The sequence below is a fragment of the Drosophila simulans genome, chromosome 2R (assembly GCF_016746395.2).
Source record: "Drosophila simulans strain w501 chromosome 2R, Prin_Dsim_3.1, whole genome shotgun sequence".
Lineage (NCBI taxonomy): Eukaryota > Metazoa > Arthropoda > Insecta > Diptera > Drosophilidae > Drosophila > Drosophila simulans.
Window position 1 is genome coordinate 11,087,003 of NC_052521.2, and position 19,631 is coordinate 11,106,633.

At 43.3% G+C, this 19,631-nt stretch overlaps 2 protein-coding genes across 11 annotated transcripts; one reads left to right on the forward strand and one right to left on the reverse strand.

Annotated features, from left to right (window-relative positions):
• Positions 1-1,133: 1,133 nt before the first annotated feature.
• LOC6734358 (voltage-dependent calcium channel subunit alpha-2/delta-3) lies at positions 1,134-14,530 on the forward strand. 8 transcript variants are annotated; one of them, XM_039292719.2, is made up of 24 exons: positions 1,134-1,690; positions 1,762-1,843; positions 2,730-2,834; positions 2,896-3,172; positions 4,297-4,691; positions 4,930-5,379; positions 5,495-5,635; positions 5,751-5,834; positions 6,198-6,254; positions 8,794-8,874; positions 8,935-9,009; positions 9,071-9,178; positions 9,240-9,311; positions 9,373-9,575; positions 9,638-9,780; positions 9,958-10,014; positions 10,546-10,639; positions 11,023-11,070; positions 11,190-11,300; positions 11,374-11,492; positions 11,550-11,689; positions 11,743-11,967; positions 12,055-12,597; positions 12,858-14,530. In XM_039292719.2, exons 1-24 carry the CDS (start codon positions 1,575-1,577, stop codon positions 12,948-12,950), a joined length of 3,819 nt encoding a protein of 1,272 aa, XP_039148653.1. In that variant the 5' UTR covers positions 1,134-1,574; the 3' UTR covers positions 12,951-14,530. The 8 variants fall into 8 exon arrangements, with proteins under 8 accessions (XP_039148653.1, XP_039148654.1, XP_039148657.1 ...); XM_039292720.2 differs by lacking the exon at positions 6,198-6,254 and adding an exon at positions 7,448-7,501; XM_039292723.2 differs by lacking the exon at positions 9,958-10,014 and having other exon boundaries at positions 1,135-1,690.
• Positions 14,531-14,583: 53 nt separating this feature from the next.
• LOC6734359 (pre-mRNA-splicing regulator female-lethal(2)D) lies at positions 14,584-19,522 on the reverse strand. Of its 3 annotated transcripts, XM_039292727.2 has the most exons (5): positions 18,755-19,522; positions 16,388-16,512; positions 15,991-16,324; positions 15,353-15,924; positions 14,584-15,322 (listed from the first exon to the last, which is right to left on the reverse strand). In XM_039292727.2, the coding sequence occupies exons 1-5, from the start codon at positions 19,089-19,091 to the stop codon at positions 15,110-15,112; spliced, it is 1,581 nt and encodes a 526-aa protein (XP_039148661.1). In that variant the 5' UTR covers positions 19,092-19,522; the 3' UTR covers positions 14,584-15,109. The 3 variants fall into 3 exon arrangements, with proteins under 3 accessions (XP_039148661.1, XP_016027436.1, XP_016027437.1); XM_016182111.3 differs by having other exon boundaries at positions 14,584-15,924; XM_016182112.3 differs by lacking the exon at positions 18,755-19,522 and adding an exon at positions 16,716-17,363 and having other exon boundaries at positions 14,584-15,924.
• Positions 19,523-19,631: the final 109 nt, after the last annotated feature.

A 19,631-nucleotide genomic window follows, 5' to 3' on the forward strand; every position in this document is an offset into this window, starting at 1 on the left:
TTTATCGGGTGGACGTAGAGTGCCAGTGGCGGGCTGCAGTTCTCTGGTTTGGACTGTCACCCGCTCTCCACTAATTCTTACGCTCTCCCGCTCTTCACCACAGAGTCTCCGAGGAGTCTCCGCTGCGCTTGGGAGAACCCAACTCATTAGAATAAGCTTTAGTGTTAAAACTAACCACGAACAATAAAGATACGCCCGGTCGCGCCCGCGCATTTACAAAAGTCAAGTGTTCGCTTTTCTCCGAGTGTTCTATTTTCAGCAAACTAGGAATTTTCCAGGACCAGCAACCCCCATCATCCCAACAGTATGTATAAGGCTTATCTAGCAGCCAGAAAATTGGAATCATTTAAATTGTTAGTGAGAATTGAGTATGATAAGAAGAATTTATCGATAATTAGTCAAAAATTGTGAGCTACGACCATTCTAGGAATACAAAAAGCACGTTCTTCTAGAACCACGGCAAAGTGTATATTAGAGTTCAACAAAATCACGAACGGGAATTGTATTTTACGATATTCAAACGGAACGGGAGTGATAAAGCTTCAACTTAAGCTTTATCCCAAGCAGTAAAACATGAAAGTTTCAAGAACAATATTTTGTGTGCAAAAAAAAAGAATTAAGCTCAAATTTTATTTCTTATCTTGAAAAGTAAGCATATGCCGAAGTCGTACAATACATGTGTATGTACACATGTTGTAAGACATATAATATTGTATATTAGTAAATATCTGAATATTCTTTAAACGCCCCCTGGCGGTCACTTTGGCAAGTGAGTTTGAATCTAACTTTTGGCCAACGTAGCCCGGGTTCCTAGCACGCTATGTCCTCCCAGCTGGAAAGCTCCACCTCCGGCCAACTGTCACCATTCGCCAGCTGGTGCAACAGATGCTCGGCCAGCTGGAAGGACACGCACGTCAACCTGGTGGAGGCGCAAGCGCCGTGGCAGGTAAACAAACACCTGTGGCACTCGCGGCGAGGTAAACAAGTGCAGGGCGCAGAAGCGCCAAATGTCAGGGCACGCGCACTGGGCGGCCAGAAGAGTGCGGCAAATGGCCAAAAGGGAGACACGATAGTTGTCCCTTTCCGGCCAAAGGATGTTGGGTTAAAGAGCTTTAAGCTGGCCCAGAAACGTCAAAAGAAACGTCAAAACGGCCACGACAGTGTAGAGAGAAAAGTTTTCGCTGGCCAACAACACACACACACGGAAAAGTGCTGGGTCGCGCGAGAAAACTGTGGAAAATTCATTTAAGAAATTGGAAAAACTCAGCAAATACAATGCACAGTGCTTGAGTGACGGCGAGTATTGAGTAGCATCTGAAGGAATCCAGTGAAGACGCGGGTGGTATGCTACCGGATGGCCAGGGCAGGTGGCCAAAACCGAGCTAACGGAATATGTGGTGCAAACGTGGTGCGTGCGTGGTGCCAGTGAGTGTGTGAATGTGTGTGTGTGCAGCTGCAAAGTAGGCTAAGAAAATCGCAGAGCCTGGTATTTATGTCGCGCTCCCGCTGGATCGACCTCCATCATCAGCAGTTACTAGATCATTGGACTCCGAGGATAGCGCTGCTCAATCATCATGGCCTGGTCGCGTCTCCTGGCCTGGTGGCGCCTCTGCTTGGGCCTGCTCTCCGTTCTGGTCTGTTTGGCACCGTGCGTCAATCTGCAGCCAGCCGAGAACATCAACTACAATCTGTGAGTTTTTCCGGGCATTTTCCCCGATTATCCCGACTAACGTAACTAACGCCATCATTTTCCACATCCAGCGTTCATTCGTGGGCCGACAAATTGGGCATGGAGCTGTTTCATCTGGGCGATTTCATCACCAGGCGCAAGGAGGTGCAAGAGGTGAGCTGCCGAGAGCATTTTATTGATTTTTCCGCCGCTCCGTTTTCCCCCATTTTCCCCACTCCCCCGCATTTTCCAAGCGCCCCCCGCTATTTATGTGCGCGCGTGTGTGTGTGTGTTTGTTTTCGGTTCTGTTTTTGTGCGCTCCTTGTTGACGTCTCTCTGAGGCTGAGACTTCGGCTCCGAATTTGGGTTAAAGGCCGCCCGAGCGGCAATTATAAAGAAATTGTAAAGCACCAGCCAGATGGGAAACTGTGCGACAGTAGGTCGAAGAGCCAATGCTCTCGAAAAAACCATCTAATTAGCATTTAATTATCACCTTGATTTGTAAATATAAACAAAAATGTTCATTAAGGAAGTCAGGGAGTTATTAATGGGGTTAGTAGGTCAGACAAGTATTTATTGTTTCAATGCTTAGCTTTAGTACTTACTTTTGTTTTCAATTTGTAACTTTTTAATATTTATTAACTAGCTATGCCTTTATATATAAACCAATATTTAGATTTCTTGATATTTGTTAGATATTTCTAAGGAAGGGTATCCAAACGAATGTGCTTAGCCAACTGCTGGTCCCTTCACCCCATATGAGGTCAGTTTGCTGTCCGGCACAGCTGGTTATTTATTTTTAGGCATCGCAATTGGATTTACAAATTAAATGTTTCTGGCCCACGAGGTGTAGCCGCACTTGTGCCAACTGCCTATAGTTTTCCATATGCATGTGAATGGGTTTGTCTATAGGCCCTCGGGGGCCTCTAAGCTTACTTAGCAGGGTGGTTCCGCCTATAATTTCTGGACACGTACTTATGACATGGCAATGGGTTGGTGAAATAGACCCATTTTTCTCAAACATCCGGTTAATACATATGTGTACTTGGTTTTTCAACAGAGTTTCAAGGATGCAAAGGTCGTTTCGCGCAATGGCGCCTCTATCGTCGATTCAATGGCCAAGGAAATCGAAATGATGATGGACCTAAAAGTCAGTGCAGTGAGGGTAAGTAAAGCCACCCACTAATATAGAAGGAAATCCTCTTAAAAAGCGATATCATTCCTAGCGAATCATGGACACGGCTGAGAACACGGCGTTGTCGCATCAGAATGACATGGCGGACAAGATGTTCTCCTATTATAGTGCCAAGGAGATGCTGGAGCCCGGCGATCCAGTACCGCCCATTCCCACACCGGCTCCCGACATGGATAAGGACATAGGCGAGCCGCTGATCTACGTCCAGCCTAAGGTGGTGGTGCTGGAACCGCGTCCGGAGTTCCACAATACTCCGGTCAACTTTAGCGTCAGTTCGGTCCACGTGCCAGTCAATGTGTTCGATCGAGGTTTGGAATGATTATCATCATTGTAATCCGTATATCTCTTCTCTCCGCTCTACACCTATCTCTCTCTCTGTATTTCTATCTCTCTTTTGCTCTGTGTAATTGTAACTGAATTTGCCGCCTCTCTGTGTTGTTCCTAATCAACGACCCTGTTCTAAATGCTATGCGATCGAGTTTGGGGATTTTGAATTGCATTGATATTAGAAATCGCGGATAAAGATAAGAATTTCAGATTTTTCTGAAATCAGTTCAGTTAAAAACTAAATAATCTTGAAAACTATATGATCATCACTAGATCATATACATTTATGGTTTTTGTATCCTTGCGATAAAAGATCCTTGGATTATACGAAAGCTCCAGACTCGATCATCAGGGTTGCATTCAATGCTTTCAAATCAAACACAAGCTTAAAACCAACGAAACACTCTTTGTCTCTGTCTGGCTGCCAAAAAGTAGAGCCTTGAAACCGCCTCTAGCTAGCTAGCTCGCTCTCTATCTATCTCGCTCACTCGCTCCTTAGCTTTCTGCTAGCTCGCTTGACCGTAAAATTTGTATATTTTTTTTGTGTATGCCATATAAGCCTTGTATTGTAATGTGAAGATTATGATATGAAGCCGTAAGCTGCGCCTCCCTAATCATTTCTTTCCGATTTTCCAAACTGCTTGCGTCAATGCGTGCGAGGAACGCGTGCACGTGTCAAGCAGCGCATTGTGCCGCCCGGCCCACCCAACGTACCTAATGGTCCGCCGACCTTGACCTTGGCGATCCTCCCTGGCCGAAGGCGGTACAATGCGAACGTTGACGACGCGCTCGCGTTTTGCGCCAGGGAATGCTCAAAATATGCTATACAGAAATATTTTAAAGCGAATGCTCCGACACACGCGGAATGCTTGCCAAAAACCGTATAACACCCAACTTGTGCCACCAGAACACAAACCTAAATACAATGAAAAAATAATACTAAAATACCAGAGCCCGTAAAACTAAAGCTAGGATTAAGTGCACGTCAGCAGACGAGGAGAACTAATCGTGTTTCTTGCAAAATTCTTCCCGTTTCTTTCGACACAAACAAAAACCGAAAACACAAAATCCATAACACAACTAACACTCGATTACACTGACACAGCACCGGATGTGATAAAAGCAATTCAGTGGTCGGAGAATTTGGATCAGATATTCCGTGACAATTACAAAAACGATCCGACATTGTCGTGGCAATTCTTTGGCAGTTCGACTGGCTTTATGCGTCAATTCCCTGCATCGAAGTGGCGAAAGGACGTACCGGTCGATCTATACGATTGCCGACTACGCTCCTGGTACATGGAGGCGGCGACGAGTCCGAAGGATATTGTTATCCTGATGGATGGATCCGGTTCAATGTTGGGACAGAGGCTAGATATCGCAAAGCATGTTGTCAATACGATACTCGATACATTAGGTACAAATGACTTTGTGAACATCTTCACCTTTGATAAGGAAGTGAGCCCAGTCGTCCCATGTTTCGAAGACACACTGATTCAAGTATATATCGATTCTGTTTATGTTTATCAAATTTCTCTTCATTTAACGCATATTTGATTTCTTCTATCCCCCAAATCGAAAATTAATAACGAACATCACCACCAAATCCGAAATCTCAAAACAACAACACACTCAATTGATGCCACCGAATACGAATACGAATACAAAACACCAATCAACCAACTATCGATCGAATCCTTCAAAAACAAACAACACACCCGATACTCACCATATCCAGGCCAATCTGGGCAACATACGCGAACTGAAAGAAGGGATTGAACTGTTTAGACCCAAATCGATCGCCAATTATACCGCTGCATTGACAAAGGCATTCGAGCTATTGGAAGAGACCAAGTTGAGTTCGCGCGGGGCGCAGTGCAATCAGGCGATCATGATCATTGGCGACGGGGCGCCGGAGAACAATCGCGAGGTCTTCGAGTTGCACAATTGGCGGGACCCGCCGTACAAGCCGGTCCGTGTGTTCACCTACCTGATTGGCAAGGAGGTGGCCAATTGGGATGATATACGGTGGATGGCGTGCGAGAATCAGGGCTACTACGTTCACCTCAGCGACACCGCCGAGGTGCGCGAGATGGTCTTGAATTACATACCGGTTATGGCCAGGCCGCTCGTCCTGGGCAGGCACGATCATCCGGTGATTTGGTCGCAGGTCTATGCGGACATCGAGGTGGGTAGTGCCCCCAATAACCAAGGGGTGCCAATCTTTACTGCCATCCCTGCTCTTCCCTCTTATTCGGTTAGCAATGTTTTTTTCCCCAAAACTATCCCTCTTATGTGCGTAGGACACGAAGCTATCCGACTATCTGTGGGACATCAATCAGTGCGAGTACCAGAAGGCCGATGTCCTCGAGTATTGGCAGGTGCACGACCGGATGCTGGAGCCCAGCGAAATGCACCGCCGGAAGTACAGAAGGATGAAGGAGGTGGGTATCGTTCATAGTACATTGGGAAGTTCTTCAACTTTTTGAAAGTACTACTTTTGATTCCCAGTTTCAAATGCACATTTTACCTATTATATATTGATTTCATTTTGAATAGACCTGGAACCAGCCCGTGGACTCGAATGTGTACCAGTTCATGACCACCGTATCGATGCCCATCTACGATCGTCGCGAGAACGCGGTAAGTGAAACTGACCACAAATCGATCGAATCCCCTGGCGCGGGGGAGGCCTATCGAATCGAACTCAATCAAGCGAGTTAGCACTGCCAAATTCTTAGCGGAAATGAAAGAAATAACACTGAAATCAGAATCAGAATCAGCCGAACCGCCGAAGCAGCGACGAATTCATTTTGCCCCCAAACTCATTACGATCGAAGCAAGAAATCGAAATACAGCAAAATCCAATCTGAACCCATCTATGTAACAACTCACTTTATACTACTACTACTACTACTACTACTGTATTAATAATTTATGCGTTATATATATAAAACACTACTACCTACTACTACTACTACCAAACTATACACAACTATACCACAGAATATCACCGAAGAAGTTTTAATAAATGAAGCACTCTGGGAATTGCAAACACGTGAGGTACAAACTATAATGCCAAATTCTAACAAATAACAATCAAAACCAAACTTAATAAATTTCGAACGAAATTTTTGCGTATAACGTATTTACTGCTCTTGATAAAAGTTTTATATACGCCAATTAATTGCATTTCGTATTGAGCTCTACCTATATACTCGTATATACATTATCCGTATATATATCTATATATATATATATATATCAAATAAAGTAAACGATTTGTTATACTTTGCGCTACATACATGCATACCTAATCCATATTTAACCGATATATACTATAACTAACTATACTATGTATAACTCGTATATAAATCTAGCTAATATGGTCTAGGACCATGGCATTCTTTAGCAACCTTTTGACATTATAGTTGACCACGTACTGGGTTCAACCCGCTAAAATCGAAACCAAATCCAAAAGTATTCTCATGTAATAACGATATCAATTCGAATTGGTCCAGTAATTATCGATATATAGATATTGATTTTCTTTATATAACCGTACTCGTAATATTATGATACTTATTATAAACAATTATCGAATTATAGCTATGCCTAGTTGATTACCTAACGTATAAATAGAACATTTTATCTAGCATTTTGAGTAGTAGAATTTTCCATTTGTTGTTTTAACCAAGAAAGATTGGGTTGAGCCGCGATCGTCTAGACTCTGTATTAATACATATATAGTGCTAATTGGTAGTCCCGCCCCCTCCAAAAATAATGAAAAAAAAAAAGAAAACACCCCCACCCGCTCCCCTAACAAATAAATGTTAGAATCCATTGATGTTTAGTAAGTACAATCATTGACAAAGCAAAAAGCAACCAAAATCGGAGAAATCCTAGGCTACTGCTGAGGACCTATAGAGCACACAAGAACAACCACAACAGATCAATTTATAAATATAAATATAAAAACACAAAAATATAGACACATCTCAGAGCCTCCCAAGCGAGAGGACCCCATTCCGCTGGAGTTTTTATACCCTTCTTCTGCTGGACAGGATATGCATACGTATGTAGATGGTAGGGCCCAGATCAGATAGGATGGCAGGATCCTTAAGAGCACCCCGCCGCGCTTTCTGCCCACCGACACCGCCACGCCTCCAAGTCCACCCGCCCCTAGAATAACCCTACTTAAGTTGCTTTCGTTACTAGAAATTGATTTATTAAATACTACAAATACGAATTCACAGCTCATTAATCTAACGACCGATATAAATCCGGCTGCGAAAATAAACCTTCAAGTTGTGAGTAAATTGTATCTAAATCAAAAATCAAAAACAAAACCAAAAAAAAAACCAACAGCAAAATTTAATAAAATGCAAAAGCTCATCCTAAATTTTCCACTTTCGTTTGTCTAAGCCGCATGCGTGACTTGATCGAAATTGTTTGTTGCCTTTTGATTTCCACCTGATTTCATTGAGCACTGAGAAAATTGATTTCCTAATTTCCCTACGTTTTATGTATTGCCTACTATCCATGCCACCAAAACCCCGCCCTCAGCCACGATGCAATGAGTTATGATTTAATTAGCCAGTCCGATCAAGTGCTTGGTACTAACCCGAATGATTTATTTCTTCTGCAATCCTAGACTAAGAACTCTCCGGCACTTTCTCTCTCTCTCTGTAACTGTGTGTGTAAAGCTTCGCTGAACGGACACTTCAAAACTGAACGATCGCTGATCGAGCTCCTTGTATGTCCTTGCCCCTGTAGCTCTTTATCTCTTCGGCATTTGGTATCTTGTAGATTTCCTGCCACCCACCACCCAAAATGATATTGTGAAGGGTATAAAAACTGTGAAAATGTACACACTGCCGAACACCGAAACACCAACAACGCAAACAAACAAACAAGCACAACTGTACTTCTTTGCAAAGAAGGCCCCTCCACACGTGTAAACAGCTTATTTCACACATTTTCAGTTCACAAACTCCCAAAAACCCGCATATTTTGACAAGAATATTGTAAATTACACTCTCTGTCTATATTGTTTTATGGCTCAGCGAGCCTTCTTCTGATCTTAACCAAGTTTTTTAGTTCGACATAATGTTTTACACTGCCTACCAACACTCAACGCTCTCATACGCTCTTAGTACTACTCTGCTAGCCATGTAATTAGCCGCTAAAAACAGAAAAACGCTTAACTAAATTCTTTGTAAACATCAATACAAGAAAACAAAAAGCAAAAAAAAAAATTTAATAATATACAAATCTTTGAAATCGACTTTCTTGACTGTACTCGTAAGTTCTTGCGTAGTAACGATGCTTCTCATATTTGCATTCGACATTGTTTCCGTTTTTGTTTTACATCTTTGTATTTTACTTTGAGATGCCCTAAGGCGTTTTGTACTAGCAATGCCATTTATCGAATTCAAATTTCAAATTCATTTTCCAGTATTTGATTAACATGCAAAACCAAAAATTAACTACCATTCTCTGTACTTGTAAAATTTAAAGTCCAACTTGTGTATATGTTTCGTTTTCACTCACTTGACCCAACACTTCTCTAAATATATATCTCAAAACTTCTCACGCACAGACTAGGATTGCGAATATATTGGGCGTGGCCGGCACGGATGTGCCCATCAATGAAATCAAAAAGCTGCTGTCGCCGTTCACGGTAAGTTGGAATCTCTAGAATTCTGCATATAAATCCTGTTTAATCCATATCTATCCTTAGCTCGGCGTGAATGGCTATGCGTTTATAGTAACCAACAATGGTTATGTACTATTCCATCCAGACTTTCGTCCAATTGTAAGTTAAATGCCTTCAAAATCTTTGGAACTTTTGGGTAATACATGGCTTTAAATTCCAGTTCCAAGGCTACATATTAAAGCCAGCATACAATAGCGTTGACATGATTGAAGTTGAGCTATTGGATGACGATCGACCCGCCAGAGACTTTAATCCAGTGCTGATGACGGTAAACCTTCCTTAAAGTTTTTCTATAACATAGTTACATATTTAAATTCTTTATTAAACAGATAAGAGATTCTATAATCAATCAATCGACAGGCAGCAAATGGATGCTGGTCAAAAATCATTTCGATGAAATGGTAAGTATTATGCACATGAAGTCTGAGTTATATTTTAAAGTTTGTTTTAAATAACCTACAGAAACGGGTGGCACGCATAAAGCGACAATACTACTGGACGGCCATTAAGAAGACGCCCTTCACTCTGGTCATTTCCTATCCGGAGCAATACGGCGTGAGTCACATGGACATCCGAGCTGACCAGGAGATCCATCGCATAAGCATAAAGGGCACAAACTTGCGCAGCGTTTTCAGCGGCAAGCGGTGGAAAATTCATCCCGACTGGTGAGCTGACAAATATACCATAAAAATGTGTTCAAACTAATAGTGTAATACGATGTTTTCAGGCTATTTTGCAAGCACAGCAACAGGACATTCAAAACGCCTGAGATCGAACTGCTGTACTTTCTCGAGCGTATGTCTGAGCCTGGCTGGCGATGGCCGGGAAGTCGGAGTGCTATGCCCCCGGAGCACGCGGCCGCCATGTTTTGTAAGTATAGTATATAGTACTCCCCCCACACCCACTTCCGGTTACATCCATTTCCGATACTCGGATACTCGATCGCTTCGATAAGCCGCCGCTTTCCCAGACTCTGTTATGCGTTTTTGTGTTTCGTTGATGTGCGAAAATTACGATTGCGATTTCAATGTTCATGCAAATTCACAGCTAACAACTCATCAACCGGCCGTTATCCATCAATCAATGAAAAAGAAAGCTACTATTGTGAGTAACGAATATCAAAAGTCATCTTAGTCACAGTTGTGCACCCACAAAAATTAATCACAATCAATCGCACTCAGTAGCACCGTTCTCATTTCCGACCTACGCACCTGCACATCCGGCGGAAATGCCCGTTAAAAGTATTCTGATCCCAGCTCATTTTCAAAACTTTAGACCCAAATGAAAGACCCAGTGAATTCTTTAGAATTTCTATTATAATCGAACATCGATCAAAACTATGGATCGAAATGGAGGCTTGCAAACACCAAATTGATTGGGCCACTGAAAACCTCCTTTACTTCTATAAGTTATCATTTCAATTAGCAAGTAGTGTCTGTAGTTAGCTGCGGAATTTGCACTCAAATCGTTGCATGTCACAGAGGACTTTCTCATTGTTAATGTATTATCTGAAAAGTATGCTCACATCAAGCTAAAAGTTTGGAGTCATGGAGCCAGTAATGCCACTGCAACCATTATTTAACCATATATACCGCTCATTTTGGATTCTTTTGACGCTGGCAATTTGATTTTCAGGCGATCGGCAGCTAATGCAGGCTCTGGTCTTCGATGCCCGAGTCACCGGGTGGTTCTCCAACAACACCAGCTTCAACTCCAAGGACGACAAGGGGTAAGTGGCGAGGATCGAGGATGGCTTGGGAATTGATTTTAAAGCAATGCTAGGCTTGACTCGTCAGACACCTTCAGTACAGTCAACGCCATGCACTCGCTCGTTTACGCACCGGAAATGCAGCACATATTAACCGTTTTTCATTTCTGTGTACGCCCTTCTTTTCTCACTTTTATTTGCATTTTATACCGATTCTTTGTGTCGTCCTTGTCGCTGTCGTTGAATGTCTTTCTCATATTGAATTTTTGCACCCACCACTCTAATACAACTCTACTCTATATATTGAATATGTCTATGAACTCTTGAATATCTCCTCAACGTGATACCACAAAACATAATGCCTCTCCATTATGAAATACCAAAACCATTCAAAACAAATCTAGCACAAGCGCATCAAGCCCAATAGCTGTTCTAATGGGTTTGCTGCCAAGGTAAACCACAATCAATTTACTACGATACTCACTCCTGTTAACTAGTCTAAGTCCAAATCATTGTTATTTGCCGCATTAAGTTGTCTGGCTTTTCTAACTCAATGCATCTATTTGCACAGAAACGAATTCAAGCAGCGTTTTGGCGTCACCGTCGCCTTTTTGGCCACCCACAGTGGTCTCACCCGCTGGCATGAGTTCCACTCGAATGCTGCCGAGGAATCCGGAGTCGGGTGAGTCAGAAGGGGGGCAAATCCCCTGTACTTATGACAGGAATTCAAGCTATAATGGGAGTTCCACATGCAGCGAGACTTTTAGCCAAAATAACACGCGGGCCATCGATGAGATTTGGTACAAACGCGCCGTGGACCAACATTTTGTGCGGGAGGAGAGCTTCGTTTACTCCGTGCCCTTCGATGCGGGTGGTAAGTTGAGAGGTACCTCATCGTACATCATAATCTCACTTGTCTTTCCAACTGCAGAAAGCAACTCAGAGATCCTGGTGACCGCCAGTCATGCCGTTTTCCACAATGAGGGCGGCAAGACTGCACCGGCGGCTGTTGTGGGCTTCCAGTTTCAGCACTCGGCGCTCTACAAGCTCTTCCACAACATCACCGGCAATGTGGGTTAGACTATCCTATTTGAAGAAACTTACTTATTATTGGTTTATAATAGGCCTGTGCCGTGGATGACAAAGACTGCTATATACTGGACAACAATGGCTATGTGATCATTTCAACGAGGGTCCACGAGACGGGGCGATTCTTTGGCGAGGTGAACGGAGCCATCATGAAGCGACTGCTGGAGGAGAATGTCTACAGGCAGGTCACCGTCTACGATTACCAGGCCGTGTGCTTCGAGTCCAAGAACGATAACAACGCCTCCAGCATGCTGCTTTCGGTAGGAATGGTTTGGTGGATTACATAGATCATCCTTCTAGTTTATATCCAAAATGAATATCCCATTCTAATAACCCACTTCTTGTAGCCCCTGTTCCATCTGCTGCGCGTGGGCAAATGGCTGCTGCATACGGCGCTGTGGTATATTGTACAACTGTTGCAGTGGGCGCCCGGAGTGTCCAGCCACTATGCGGACATGTACGGCGACTCCAATGACACGGAGCCACCGCCGCCGGAGCCGCATCCGGAGCACCATGCCCGCAACGGCAATGGGCATGGGAAGAAGGACGATGACCTCTGGCTGCGCTACTTGACACTCCATCGCACCCGGCTCAAGCCGTGCGACATGAAGCGCGATCTTTACACGCTGTTCAACGAGAAGGACAACGTTGTCTACAATATGACAGCCCATGCATGTGAGCGGCCATTTGTCGTCCTGCCCATCCCGTTCAGCAACCTCATCCTGCTGGTCATCGACCAGCTGTGTCCCAGGGACGGCTCCGTCGTCCTCACGGTCAATCCGCAGCCGATCGACTACCATCTGTCGGTCAACGATTCGCTGGCCTGCTACAAGCAGGCTCGCGAGTTCAACCGCATGCGACCCCACAGCTGCATCAGTCGGCACGCGAACGTAAGTCCTTCGGGGTCCTTGGGGCTCTTGGGGTTTAGGGTAGTCCTTGGTAGGACTTGGGCAATCAAAGGTTGTGGCAGGGGAAGGTACTATATAATTAGCTATAACCTTTAACCGGAACAGCTAAAGGTTCATTAACTATGTTCATATAAGCACGAAAAAAAGCTACTGTAAAGTACCTTCCCTTTTGCCCACCGACTTGTTGGAGAATCCCTCCTTCTGACCACCTGACATAATTCTGTTTTGGTTTCCCATTCCAGGAGAGCGGCATTAAGCTGTGCGGAAAGGCCTGCTCCGTGTACGCGAACCTGGGGCTGCTGCTCCTCTGCCACATACTGAGTCGCTGGCTGTAACGGCGGACGATGGATTTAGCTTAGATCTAGGCAATATGTTTTTGTATTATATACGAAGGGCAATCCAGGAGGTGGGAAAATTTTTTACTCTAACGCTTGAGCGCAGTTCAATATTTTTGGTCACCTAGAGAAACTTTTCCAAATTAGTTCTTAAGTAGCTAAATACGAGTATCCGTATCCGCGACCGAAATCCGGAAGCGGATCCGCATCAGCGAACGCGGACAGTGTGTGCCGCCTATGACGGACTGGGCGCAGGGCTTATTGTAGACCTTCCAATAGACAGGACAAAACATATATTTACTGCATTAACATATGAATATATATATATTATATATTGTATAACTGAAAATTCCAACAACGGCCTTAAACGACTTGCAACCTTCAAGTAAGCTGAATGCAAAGCGCTGTCATCCAGGCGACAAAACTTATGGCACACACTGTACCCAATGCCGACTACTGCCCATGGTTATGCGTGCGTGTGTGTGTGAGTGAGTGTGTGTGTGGTGTGTGTGCATGTGTGAGAGTTAGTCCTAATCTAAGAAGGCCACATTTGTAAGTAACACCTAGCTACGAGTTTATGTTTAATGAACGGATCAAGAAACCTATCGGTAAAGGCGAATAATGGAACCATTTAATTATATATACACACTCATACGATAATACGATATATACCTACGAGTACGCCCGGTACTGTACATGCTAACTAATTTAAGTAGCTTTTGTATATTTGCTTAGCCTAGCCCAGAGAAAAACTAACCGAAAGTTCAGCCTCGGAGCCTTGGAAAACTACATACTTTTTATAGACATTCGTTAAAAAAGACATTGTAGGCCACTCGAGAACAAGCAAAACCAAAAGGAGATCCGATTTAAAGGCATTGTTTTTATATACACTGATGATGACGATACCTAGCATTACCCACAAGTACCTACATACATATATGAGAAATACTTTTTATTACTAACTACTTGATACGAGCCACAGAACTGAGCGGAGGTCAGAGACGATTGAGTAAGCGCAGCAGCATCTAGCGACTAAATTATTAATAATACTACACTTAAACCATTGACTAGTTGAAATTTACCATGACAAACTATCGTACATCTAGACAAACAAACTCTCAGCCGAGAGGATATCTCCTCCGATCGGAACAGAACTCGCTAAGCTTGAGCCCCCTCACATTTTCCCATGGTAGTGTAATCAACTTGTGCCATTCGAACTGCCTAGAATTTGTTATTAACTATTTAATATGGAATCGGAAGTCCGTTTAACCCCCTCGCAGGTTGTCTCACCACCCCCATACTTATTTTTTAAATTTCGATTGAAAGTAGGTTAAAGCAGATATCAAACTATGCCGAGCTTGCAGGCCTCTTCTTCACCAGAACATTTAGCCCGATCTCAAGTTTAAACTCTCCTCACAGACACAAACGAAGCAAAAGATACAAACACACTCGCTGGCAGCCACAATTGTACTACATACATAAACATATTTCGAATTCAATCAAATACAAGTAAAACCATTTGTCTAATGTGCTAAAAGAAGAAACTGATAATAAACACAAGATAATTTCGAAAATCAAAACAATTCTTTTGCTGGGCGGCCAAATGGAAAAGAAGGACTCGGATTTTTTGAAATATTTGTTATGCTTAACAATTTATTTTAACACAAGTTTATAGTATTTTACACAACTTTCATAGTATTACAAAAATGCCTTAAGTTGATAATTAAAACCTAATTTTGCTAAATGACAAGTTTTTTTTTGACCAAACTTTCTTTTCAGCTTTTCAGTAGATGCCGTGGTTTAAAAAACATAAATAGTGTATCAGTTTTTAGCATTATCATTTAGCTCGATCGTATTATTGTAAATATATGTGCTGAAGTGGTACACAGTTCTACATAATGCATTTCGTATGTAAAGCAGTGACTTCCAAATAATTCGCGAATTATGTATGTCTACACCGCATGCAAACGAAATAATAAACGTATTTTACAAGACAATGTGTAAAAAATTAAAGAATCTAAAAGATAGGTTAGAAATATAAAATGAAGTCTCTCTCTGTTTTGAAATCTCAATTCACAAAAGTAAACGTCAGGAATTAACGATCAATTTGACGAACTCATATGGAGTGCACCCTTTTTTGGAAAAAGGTTCGCCAGCGCTTAGGTGGAGTAGTCGACTGCTCCGCTGCCGTTCTGCTGCATGCGGACGGACCGACGACGGGTCAGGATGCGGCCCGGTGCCGCCTGAGCAGCTGGATCACCGCCCTCAACTGGGACACCCACTGGCACTCCCGTTTCCGGGAGTATTCCCGTATTGCTGTTATTAACCGCCGCAGCGGCGGCAGCAGCCTCTTCGCTCGCCATTCCGGCCACAGCGTTGTCCACGATCATGGGGACGGCCACTGGCGTTGTCACGGGCTGATGATCCTCCTCCAGCTGAGAGTTGCGACGCGTGGTAATGCCTCGCAGCTTGGACTTTTTGGGCGGCAGAGTACGTGGGGCGGTAACTTCCCTGATGGGAGGTGCTTCCTGGACGATATTTCCTACTGGGGTGGGAGTCGGCACCACCACTACCGTTGGAGGGGTCTCCTCCTCTTGGTAGTTACGCTTGCGGGCTAATCGCGCTGCATTTCCGTTCATATTGCTGCCATCATCCGATGGTGGTATCTGTGGCACGGCCGCGATCTGTTCGTTGTTGGTATTGCCATTGTAACAATCCGGATTCGTTGGGTTATTCGCCATGCAAGCGTCCTCATGAATGGTCTCTAGCTTGTTTATCGTCTTGTTGGTGCTGCCGTTGGTGGCAGCCGCTGGAGCCACAACCTCATCCTTGATGGCCTGTTTCAACTGGGCGTTCTCCTTCTCAAGCGCTTGTATGCGATCGCGTGTGGTCTTTAGTTCTTGCTGCAAAAACAGAATGGTGCTCTGCATGCCCTCCACATCCTCGTCCAGCTCCTGCAGGAAGTCGTCCAACTCTAAAGGGTGAAGGAGTTTACATATCTATAAGTTCCGAACCCAATCCTAATTGAGATTTAACCTACCCGACTGCGATTTCTTGACCTCTTCGCTGAAGCTCTTCTGCATGGCCAGTTCGGTCTCCAGCTTGGCCAGTCTGCCGTTGGAGGTCATCTTGCCCAGCTCCTCGTTCTCCTGATAGAGCAGTCGGCACTTGGCCATTAGGCGTTTGCCGGTATTAGAGTCCGGCGTGAACTTCCAGGCGGACAGCTCGTTCTGGGTCTCCTCCAGCTTGGCCTTGGTGGCCTTAAGTTCCTTTTTTAGCCGCTCGAACAGGAGATTGACCGCAGGATCGAGGAGAGCAGTGCGCAATGCCAGGGCAGTCGGCGCCTGTTGGGCTTTGTACTCGGCAATTTGGCTCTAAAGAGGAAAAGATGTACATTAGTATGTGAGGAATTTGTGTAGATCAAAGCGAGTACCCACCACATAGTCCTGGAATTCCTGCTCCTTGTTGGCCAGCCGTCGCATGAGGATCTTCTCGCGTCGCTGGGCGTCCGCGCATTGCTGAGCCATGCGGACCTGTTCCAGCTTGAGATTCTCGATCTCATCTGCGAATCGAAGGATAGGGATTAGCTAATAATGGGGTCTAGATAACGGGCGTTCCAAGCTGAGAGAGCCACTGTCTTTTTTTTTTTGGTTCGCACACGAGATATAACAATATCGTACTATATATACATAGATATTTTACAAGTTCTTAATGGGCAAGGCAAAGTGTTTGTTTTTTTAGGTGGAACTTAATACGAAATCATACCAATGCGTTGCAATCATTCGTGTAAGTTCGTGACATGGTCGGTGGAAAAGGCCGCATCCCGTCGTCAATCTCTGGCTGATAATGATATTGATTTAGATTTTGATTCGATGCGAGGGTCACAACTTGAACCACTTGAACTTGGACACGATATCGATGTCGGTATCGAATTCGCTTGCGGTTTGGATTTCGATTTCGATTGCTTCGTTATCTCTGGCATTATCATTGGCACTTGAATAACTTGAACACCTGCCATTATTTGCATTTTGATTTCTTGCTTTTGCTTATGCATTTGCATTTGCATCGAACTTGATTGGCGATTGAATTTGAATCTTCGCGGCATTTTCGAACTTGCATACACTGTGGAAAACAACGACGACTGATTGGTATACATATTTTTTGTGGCAAAACTGAAAATATTTTTGAAAAACACTTGCAAAAAACTCGACGCACACACAATGGGCTTTCGGAAGCTTTTTCGTATGCCTATGCATGTATGTATGTATGCATGGATTTCAAAAGCTTTTCCCCTTCTCTTTTTTGCGGCATTTTCGAACACTCTTTTGTCATACAAAAAGTTTATTGACTTTGCATTTTTTGTTGTATTTGTTGTGCAAACACGTACATAAATAACTTCGTATTTGTATTTACTTAGCCGAGCAATTATTTTATATTTATATATATATATATATATATATATTATTTGATTGGGGCAAACAAATGTGTGCATGTGCGTGTGTCCCACATTGCATGTTAATTGATTGATTGGCGGCCAATTAAGCGTTTAAAAATCAATTAAGTAAGCTTAACAATTGTGCATATACACACTCACACACAAACACACACATGTTCGCCGTATTTTGGCGCCATTTATTTAAACATTTGTATTTGTTTGAACACACGAGGCAATTGTTTTTTTTTTTTTTTCATTTGACGCTCACTTCTTTAACACAATTTCAACAGAAAAACAATTTCAACTTTATTTTCTCTTTGGTTATGCACTGTCACATATTCAATTGATTATTTAATATTATTATTTATATTTAGGCGCGACGAAAAGAGCGAGGGGGCGTGAAGAGAGTAAAAGATGGGTCCAGGGGGGTGGGGCAGGGGACGCAGACACGTTGGCTCTCTTCTTCTCCTCTCCACTTCTCTGCTTCTTCTTCTTCTTCTGCGGGCACGTAGGCAAACGAAAAGTGGTCGCAAAACGAAAACTGTACACCGCAAAAACGACGAAAAACGAGGAAAATCTCCGATTAGGATTCTTTACTATTATTACTTGATATGATCTTTATTCATTTGATGTTATTATCAGCCCGGTTTTCTCTTTAAGATTATATAAAATCTTAAACTTTACTTCGTAAACCTTATCATCTCATGATTTATTCTATATTTTTTTAATTAAGTGCGATTACTTTCAATATTAAAGCTTTGCTAAGCTTACTGGTTATAATTGGTTACGATTCTCATATATTATTAATGATTATTCAACTCATATTTTATATTTTAGACAGTTCTGTTGCACAACACTTTGTAATCACTTGATAACTTCTGGCATCAGTTGCCTTTCAACTTAGTTCATATTTAGGTATTAGATATTATTATATGCATTGTCTTTTGAAAGCACTTTCACTACATTCGACGGTTTGCTCGAGGTGGTGTTGAAAAAAATAAATAAATAAAGTTAACCAAAACGCCGCTGAAAGAATGTTCGTTGCAAAGAGTGTTCGCTTCGATTCGATTCACATAATATATACGTTGAGTTCTTTTCCGAGTGTTTTTCATAAACAAATTCAAATGACACAAGAAACCCAAGTGGAGTGGGGGCAGAAATAAACTAAATGACTACGTTTACTTGTTGTTTATATTGCATTATTTTATACAATTTACACAGAGTCAACACTTTTGATCGTGGTTTTTTCCTTATTTTCTTTTCTTTTTTGTCGGTATTCGAAACGAGTATGTATGTAGTATATAGGGGGTATTATATAGATCAGATAGATCTCTGATCAGATAGCAGTGTACCAAAATGTGCAAAATACCTTCGAGCAAGCGCTGTCGCTGTTCGGCGGCTGCAACAGCCTCTGCAACAGCTGCTGCGTGTTGCTGCTGCTGCTGTTGTTGCTGCTGCTGCTGCAAGTGTTGCTGTTGCTGCTGCTGCTGCTGCTCCTGATGGTGATGATGGTGCGGATGCGGATGGTGATGATGATGGTGGTCCTCCAAGCCGGAGGGCGTTGGAGAGGCGGGGCCGCCAGTGGCCCCACTGTTTTGGCTGCTGTTTAGGATATTTAGGTTTTGCTCGTATTTGGTCGGGGGCATTTTGTCGTAACTGTTCATACAGGGTCTTTGATCGTCCATAGTCATTGCAGCGACACTCATTATTTGGATATTAAAAAGCTGTGCTTGTTACTCTTGCTGTTGTTGTTGCGGGTCCTTTGCTGGCGTTGTTGTTGCTGTTGCTTTTCATAGGGGCCGCTCGCTCGCTCACACACACACACACACACAGGCGCTCTCTCCCTCTCCAATACCACACGCACACACAGGCAAGCTCTCGCTCACACCAATGGCGACGCGTATGGCGAACGTTTTGCAAAACGTCGATTTCGCGTACTTTTCGCGCTTGCTCAACGCTTAATTAATGATTTAACGCTTGATTGTCCTTTAATTCACACTTTTCATATGTTTTCGGTCGGTTGGGCTCACTTTTACGGCGATATTTCTTAATTTTTCTGCGCTGCGAGCTGATTTCTCGTTTGCTGCTGTTAACTGTTGTTCGCAATCCAACATGGCGTCGCTGGAAAATACCAAATTTGCCATCGCATCGAATGCAGACCTGGGGTGCGTGACTCGGATTTGGGGCAGCGGAGACTCCAACCAGGTCTGTTCACACTGCCACATAATGTAATTTTTGACTAATAA

What these genes read in the sequence shown, in the direction of transcription:
- LOC6734358 (XM_039292719.2), top strand. Translation starts at nt 1,575, where the DNA reads ATGGCCTGGTCGCGTCTCCTGGCCTGGTGGCGCCTCTGCTTGGGCCTG. An exon ending in ATCCAGACTTTCGTCCAATT is followed by an intron (nt 9,010 to 9,070) that starts GTAAGTTAAATG and finishes TTTAAATTCCAG; the next exon opens with TTCCAAGGCTACATATTAAA. An exon ending in AACTCCAAGGACGACAAGGG is followed by an intron (nt 10,640 to 11,022) that starts GTAAGTGGCGAG and finishes AAACAAATCTAG; the next exon opens with CACAAGCGCATCAAGCCCAA.
- LOC6734359 (XM_016182111.3), bottom strand. Translation starts at nt 19,091, where the DNA reads ATGAGTGTCGCTGCAATGACTATGGACGATCAAAGACCCTGTATGAAC. An exon ending in GCGACAGCGCTTGCTCGAAG is followed by an intron (nt 16,513 to 18,754) that starts GTATTTTGCACA and finishes TTCGATTCGCAG; the next exon opens with ATGAGATCGAGAATCTCAAG. An exon ending in AGGAATTCCAGGACTATGTG is followed by an intron (nt 16,325 to 16,387) that starts GTGGGTACTCGC and finishes TTTCCTCTTTAG; the next exon opens with AGCCAAATTGCCGAGTACAA.